The following is an 8,564-nucleotide window of genomic DNA, read 5'->3' on the forward strand; positions in this document are numbered from 1 at the left end:
TTGCCATAATTTTTTTGAGTTGTTTTTATTTAGAATTAGTTGCTGTTTATTATAATTTCTTTTTAGGTTTCTGATTAATTTATTACAATAATTTCGATATCTACGGTAAGTTATTTTTAAAATTTCATTATCAGGGTCTAATTTTAGCTTTTTCTGCATGTTATTCCTATTTCTGACACATCGTAGAATGCCCAAAGTCATCCATGGCTTAACTACACGATATTTGCATGTAATGATCTTAGTGACTGTATGTAAATCTAAGGTTTGTCTTATTTTACTTAGTAAGAGCTCTATAATCATGTTGGGGTTGTTTAATGAAGTTAAGTCAGCCACCAATGTGCTATCTCTTAGAGTAGCTATCGCCTTATCGTAATCAATGAATGTTTTTGTCTTAGTGGAAGCACCTGACTTTGGTATATTGGAGAGCCTTAAGAATATGGTGGAGTGATCAGTGACAGAAGTATTTATTACATTTATATTTGCGGAATGTTTATTTTTGTCTAGTCTCAGCATAAAGTGATCCAGACAATTACCATACCGTGTAGGTAGTACATGGCCAGGTAGCAAGCCGTGCATAGCCAGCATGTTTAAATAGTAAAGCCGGTTATTACGCTCCTGCTGCGGAGCATCATTTCTGTCAATCAGGTTAATGTTAATATCCCCGGTTATAATTAAATTAATACAATTTTTCAAAGATGTTAAATGTCGGTCTAATGAGTCCGTGAAGGGCTCGGAATTAGTATGTGAAGGGGACCGGTATATTCCTAGCACGGTAACTCCACAAAATAAAATTTGGAGGCAGGATGCATGTGTTAGAATAATTTCTTTGACATTGACACTGTGTTTTCTAGAAACATAGATAACAACACCATCACATTGGTTTATATGGTTTGTAGTCGAATAAGAAGTGTAGTTCTCCATTTGGGGTATTGGTTTATCACTATCTATTCTACATTCAGTTAAAATTATCAAATCTGCTTCAAAATTAAGCTGGGCAAGGGTGAGTTGGAAATCATCTAACTTGCTGTATACCGACACAATATTCTGAGAAATTATTTTTAAATCATTTTTATGAAATTTAGGGGATTGGTTACATATGTCATGAACATCACATAAGCTAGAATTAGCCACCTCACTATTGTCAATTTCTGTTATCAATGAGATTACGTTATCCATAATTGGATGGAATTTTAAATAAACCATTCATTTTATTAGCTTGTTGGTTATGAAGTGTGTTAAATAGTCTACTTATTATGAAAGTATCGCGTACTGATAATGTGTGAATATGTTTGGAGAAGGTGTGTGTGTAGTAGTGTAGGGCCGAATCCAAGCCTTTGTTAATAAAGTATTTATGTGTCTTGGTAGTAGTAATGAGTAATGTGTGTACAATCGGGAACAAAATTTGATAAAAGAATAACATAAGATATTTTACTATGTAGTTAAAAAGATGTGGTTTGGGTGCTATTGGGGCAATATGTAAAACTAGTATGAAATAACATAATATGGTAAAACAAAAATATAAAATGGGCCGAGCAATCAAAGACAGAGAGAGATAACAAGGTTCAAGAATTAAGTCTAGTCATTGCTCTCCTAGTAGTTTTTGGACGATTGCTTCATTATTTATAGTGATAATGGGTGAATTTTCAGATTTTCTGACGTAGACACGGCCATAGGAAGTCCAGCAAAACTTATAAGATTTTGATCTCATTAGATCTCTAGCAAGGAAGTACAGCCGAGCCCTGGAGGCGGTCAGCTGTTCTGCTACGTAGACAGGGATATTTTCTTGACCTTGTGATTTTAATCCTAGGTGTTTAGCTCGTAATTTATCCTTGTTCTTCAAGTTGTATGTTTTACAGGCCTGTAGAAACTTCATTTTTAATAAGGTAGTGCTTAATTCAACTATTATAGGGGAACTAGCATTTCCCTCCCTCTTAAATCTTATCCTGTAAATATCATTAATGTCTTTTTCACTCAACTGACAGTTGACTGATTTAGCCAACTCTAAGGTCATAATTATAAGGTCTTCTTTTGTTTCCTTATCAGCCTTGGGTGCATTTTTTATTTCAATGTTATTCTTCAATCTATCTCTTTTTAAGTCTTCTAGCTGTCCCTCCAAAATAGAAATATGTTCCTTGTCCTTTTTCCTTTCTATTTCGAGAAGTTCTAACTTCTTTTTAAGTTCTACATTCTGTTCAGCGAGGAAGGACATAGTTGTCTGGATATTTGTGTTTGTCTTACTTATTTCGGTAAGAGTGGATTCAAGCTTTTTGGAGCCACTTTCTTGCGATTTAAACATTGTTAAAATGAGTGTTTTTATCTCTTCTCTAAAAACGTCAAATCGGTCCACATTCGTATCATCTTCTCTTCTTCTCTTGTTTCTCAAGGCCACATAGTTGGGAGGAGTGATTTGTTCCATTTCCATACCAATTTGATCAATGGCAGATTCAGATAGTGACTTATCTCCAATAGGATTCATCCTTTATTATAATGAGTTTAACAGTTGTCTATTCGATAGTACAAGCAGATGTTTGCAAAAAATGTGAATGCACTAAACAATGGAATGTCCGATAAGAAGTTCCCGATGGCTCAAGGTAAATAGGCCAATAGATAATTAGTGGGCGTGGCCACAGTCACCTGTTGCAATCAGCGCGGGCGCAGGACGCAGGTAGTGGTGGTAAGCGGGGCACGAGTGTGACGCTGGTAGGGATGTGGGCGTGGCGTAAATTCACAGCTTTAGGGGATTCGATAAGATTAATATTGAGTGGGATCAATACCTTCGATAGTGGGGTGATCGGGCGCAGTACCAGGAGCGCACGTAGTAATTAGATGGTTGCTTGACTACACTTCACTTTGTTTATGTTCTCCTAGTAGACAGTTATATTTATTTTTCGATTTGAATTTATTAAAATTAAAATACAAATAAAAATAAAGCACTCAGCACGTCTACACCTTATGGCGATCCGGGGGGAAGAGGCGTTACAAATAATAAAAATATTACACTTCCAAATTCAGATTTTCCTTGTAATTTTTTTGCTTATTGTTACAAACAGCGGATTAGGTACCAGAAAGGCACATATTTTTTTTATTGATCTGCCCACTACGCGAATACCTAAACTATAAATCAATATTTTAAACAACCAATGAGAGGTGAGCTCCACAGGTGGGCAGGTATCCGCCATTTTGTTCTCCCGGCCCCTTCCGTGAGTAACATTAATTCAAACCAATTTTAAATTGTACGATGCTGTTAATAAGGCGAAAAGCAAATTTCAAAAAGTGCCTTTAATGGTAGAGTATTTAGACCATACATTTTGACAAGTTATAAATAACTTTTCACTTATAATACCACAAGAGCTTCAAAATTATCGGGTATTTCCCGATAGGTTCGTTGCAAACAATTAATATAGTCGTCATGACGACTATATTTGTTTGCAGGGAACCTTGAGGGAAATGCCCGATAATTTTGAAGCTCGTGTGGTATTCGGGGGATTATTTTTCCGACCCAAATGTCGGCCAATAGAATTGCACCATGAGACGAAATGTACAGTTAACAAATAAGAATTTCATAATGAATAAAACAACTACTTAATACTTTTCTTGAAGCAACGACCAGAGAAAATTTTCACAAAAAATTGTCAGTATAATACCATGTAGGTTGTACCACGTGACGTCGAATGGTGCAATTCTATGGGCCGATATTTGGGTCGGAAAAATAATCAGTATAATACCGTGTAGTAGTGCTTAGCAAGAATACTAGAAATTACAAAACTCCAGCCATAGACAAAGCTTATAAATGTCCAATTCCAATCAGTAATGATAAATATAAAGATTTTATTAGTCTATGCAGAATGCAGATCATCAATAATACCTGCGAAATACCATAACTTTTTCAGTTAAACTCATGGACGTAATATTACCGATGACGGCAATGAGTCTGACTGAATGAATAATTGTGTAAAAGGTTGTTTTTTTTTTCATATTTTTACTTGCTTTATTGTTTATTATTTTTATCTCGGAAGAATGTGTGAGAATTTATTCATTTTAATAAATGTCGTTTTTTTTGTAATTATATACTTATCATAGATATGAGAATGATTGTGATACTTAAACATGATTACTGTTTAAGTTTTAGGTTAGTAATTTACCAAAACTTTAATTTATGTTTTATTAAAATTTTAATTTATTCCATCCACATAGAGTTTACACTATAGCGTCTGCTTAGTCTCTAAGAGTAATAAATGAAAACTATTGATAACATTTTCTTAATATAAGTATCACGTAGAATAAAGAAAGTACGACCAATTAGGCTGTGTTTGTGTTAGGCATCCTTATAATCCGTCAAAATATTACTCAGTAAGTTGATATAACATGATGGTAAAGTAACTAGACATAGACATAGACATAACATTTATTACAAACGAAAACACACACACATAAACACACAAAATAACAATACTTAAAGAAAAAAATAAAATAAGACAAACAAAAACAATAAAAATTAAAAATTAAAATTAAAAAATCCCTTTGCCATTCGGTTCGCTTCCAGTGTGCGATGTGTGTGTACTGTGGTTGTAATTGGCCCTGGCTCAGCATTACGTATATGCTGAGGAGCAAAAAGTTCCACAGCGCTGGTCATTCTGCCAGAGACCACAGCAGCTAGTTTGAGCCTCTAATAAAATAAAATAAATAATAATAATACCAAGTAGAAAATAATAATATTAAAGTTAGAAGTGTGAGTAATGAAGATCGTGTGTAACGGTGTATAATAAATAAAATAAAATTAAAAGTTAAAAATAAGAATAATTGTAAATAAGAAGATATTTTTTGTTTTTGTTTTTCAGGTTAACTCTCGTATTTCCTTCAAGGAATAATGTTGGATATGTGATTGTGTTAACTCCAATGTAAAACAAAGCATGTGATTTTTTCTAGAAAACTGTATAATTTAATGTTATTATTTCTATTTTGTTTCGAAACAAACGCTTTTGTTTGCTTGTATGCCAATTTTCGTAATAACAGAACATAAATTAAAAAAGTTATGACAGAAAAAGTAACATGATAATTTGAAATGGCTGCCCTGTAAAGTTTACTATTTGTCAGATCCGTCACTATTCTACGACTATGACGATATATGTATTAATATAATAATTAACAATAAATTAATAGAAAATTAAAACAAATTTAAATTTTGATCCCGGTGCTAGACTTTTAATGGAATTTCCTCTCTGTATTGCGATACTTATTCTAATAAGCACTAATAGTTAATCAAATTAATTTACTCTAAGTAGACTTTGATTATGTCAAAATCAAAAATCGATAAATTAATTCAAATCAAATTAAAACACTCTATATCGCTTTCTAAATCTTTTAATAAGAAATAAAATATTATTATCTCTGGATCTACTTGATAATTCTTTTAGCTAGAGAAATCCACGTTATTTATCTTATTCACTGTATTAACCCAATGAAAAACCTGTCGTGGTAGTCGAATTGGCAATTCCTTAAGAACGCTGCATTAATCTTGGGGAAGGTGAGTTGTAATCCAGGTGACGCTTGTGGAGTTGTAGGGGATTATCTCTGGACCTGGTGAAGCGATTTTAAAAATTCTTTCTTTCTTTTCTAAACGTCTAAACTACACTAAGATTTCATTGAATAGGCTTGAAAGCAGGATTTGAAAAATTCTTTCACCGTTAGAACCCTACTATGATGAACATAGACTGTGGAATATTTTCAAGGTGTGAAAAAGACCAATAAAGATTCCTATATGCTGGGAAAACTATTGAAAACAGAGCTATATAGACAAGACAACAAACAGAGATATACTACAGTTTTATAGAAGACATCTTCAGCGTGTCTCTCATTCCTGAGGTCGTAGAATCCCGGCTGGGCACCAATGACTCTCTATGTGCGCATTTAACATTCGCTTGTACGAAGGAAAACATCGAGCTACCAAATGAATGCGGGTGGAACCGTTATCACAGCTAGTTTACAATAAAAACATCAAGATGATAACATCAAAATCGTCCTCAACCATTAATCACAGTAGTAAAAGTTGGAGAAAAAAAATCCCCTTATTTCGATTAGTCGAAGTTTGGCGATAAACATAAATTTACAATAATAGGCTGTATGCGGAAACTGGAGAATGGCGCCCGACTGGCTGGCGCCTTGGTAGGGGGACTATGTAGTGGAGTATTCTTGTACAAATCTTATTCCGTATAGAAAATCAAAATAATATAACGTAAACTTAACAAAGGAGAAGAAAAAATTGTAAAATTGTGGCAGCGAAGATTTTAATGGTTAGACAATATACTACAGACTTTTTTGGAAATAAACACCGACCACACCACATCATGCACAACACAAACCCACCAAGCTACCCAAGGAACGCACTTTCTTCTCCCAACGCTTGTTCTCCTTCAGAGGCTCTTTCTTTAACCACTTTCTTGATTTATACATTCACGAACAAAATTTCTTATGTCAAATGGAAGACTACAGAAGAGCCCACGACACAGGGAGTCCTCGTGGTGGCTGGTGCACTTTTGAAGGAACGATTTTTCATTTTCCCTTATTTTTTAAAAGTTATATCCAGAGGTATGTTGCAATAACGGTTACTGTAATGCTAAATGGTTAACAACGTGTGTTGTAAATAACTTTAAACACTTTTGTAGATATTGATGTCTTCTATAAAACTGTAATACATTGCTCTATTGTGAAGTTTCCGCAACATATAGGAATCTTTATTGGTCTTTTTCACACTTAAAACTATCTTAATTTAAAACTCGTACTTTTTTGAAATATATAGCCTATGATCATCATAGTAACAGATTTAAAGTCTGTTCAATGATGAAAATCTTTCTTCTACTTATTTGTATATATGTGCTGTCGGACATATTAATGACAGTTGACTATTTGACTATTTAAAAACCTATTAATTACTTTAAAAAAACACGCTACAGATTCATAAGACATTGTACAAATATAAGCGAAAATTCCATTTTCCATCAACGCATAGTCACCATACACTATTGTTACGTAATGTTAAAAGATTTTCACTTCTATCACCATCCACTAAGCACTATCTAGAAAGAACGGGAAATTCCACTTTATTCCCTTCCATTATAACCCATTTTCAATTGGGGATAATATATAGATTTTCCGGGAATAACTGTCTGGGTGGCGCCGAGAGTCTGGTCTTGGTTCTGTTAAAAATAACATCCTTTATAAATGGAATAAGGTCGACAATTGTATGTTTATATTAAAAGGGCAGGAAAATGTAGCACTGTTATTTACAAGACAAATACTTAGACCGAACATATACCCGAGAATGTTTCGTATACTATATGTAAGTTAAGTATTTACAATATTCTTTACATAGTAATATTTAAAATGGATTAAAAAAATTAGTGGCGCTGCAACCTTTTCAGGTCTGAGCCTCAGATTTTTGTACCTGTTTCATGATTTGTCAATCTCATCAGATCAGCCTCCTGTGCCTGACACACGCCGCCTTTTTGGGTCAAAGCCGGTTTCCTCACGTTGTTTTCCTTCAGTCCATTGGTACACAGCCGGGGTTCTACGTCCTCAGAGAAGACAGTCGCACGCTGATGCCACAACTGAATACAAAACGAATAAATAGACAATTAAAACCAATTTAATAGTTCGGTCCCTCAGCCTTTAATGCTGGCATTTTATTGCGATACTTATTCAGATATGGGATTACCTACCAGGCGCCAACTTAAATATTTAAATTTAATACCATTTTAAAAAATTGTTTTATAATGCGTAACTCCGAGATGTAGACTATGAATTCTTTTCTTCAAGCAACACCAATTAGCGGGAAAATATAGACGCCATACACTCTCCACAGAATATGTATTACGTCTACGCTACAACATAAAGAAATATCAACAAGATATTGTCAAATTCTCAATGTCGATTTGATATATATTTTTTTATTTTAAATTAAATGCGTGAAAATTATGTTATTTTTAAAATTATCGGTGCTGTTTTTTACATGTTGTGGATATGAATACGAAAATTCATATGATGGTAAGATATGATTATATTTAGTCCTTGATTTCTCTCATATTATATAAAATTCCCGTGTCAGTGTAACCAAAATTCCGAAACGGTCCAATTTTTATGATTTTTTTTTCCTTTATTCGGGCTGATCTCAATTTTTTACATTTAAATTCCTCTACAACTGCCAACCCACAATTTTCCTTTATTCTTTAAGATGCGGAAAATTGTAATTCGTTCTTGTATTTAAAAATCTTGATTTAAAATTCTTATATATTTTGGACAAAGTATAATCGAATACATCGCGTATTATTCATTAAAACAAATAAAATGCGTTCTGAAAAATAAACTGGTTGCGTTGCCTCACGATCCTTCAGTCGCTATTAAAATACATTCGCAAACGTGCAAAATACTTTGGCAAAGTATTTATGTATTAAAAAGGAATGAAATGCATTTGGCAAGTAGCCTTCTGTGCCTGTGGCGCTACAACATTTTTAGGTCTGAACCTCAGATTTCTATATCTGTTTCATGATTTGTCTATTTAGCCCGGTCAT

General features: G+C 33.6%; 1 protein-coding gene across 1 annotated transcript; it reads right to left on the minus strand.

The window, feature by feature from the left end:
* Window positions 1-1,579: 1,579 nt before the first annotated feature.
* On the minus strand, window positions 1,580-2,476 carry LOC125062012. The gene has a single exon (XM_047667625.1). It carries the CDS (start codon window positions 2,474-2,476, stop codon window positions 1,580-1,582), a length of 897 nt encoding a protein of 298 aa, XP_047523581.1.
* Window positions 2,477-8,564: the final 6,088 nt, after the last annotated feature.

Source organism: Pieris napi, chromosome W (genome assembly GCF_905475465.1).
Source record: "Pieris napi chromosome W, ilPieNapi1.2, whole genome shotgun sequence".
Classification (NCBI taxonomy): Eukaryota; Metazoa; Arthropoda; class Insecta; order Lepidoptera; family Pieridae; genus Pieris; species Pieris napi.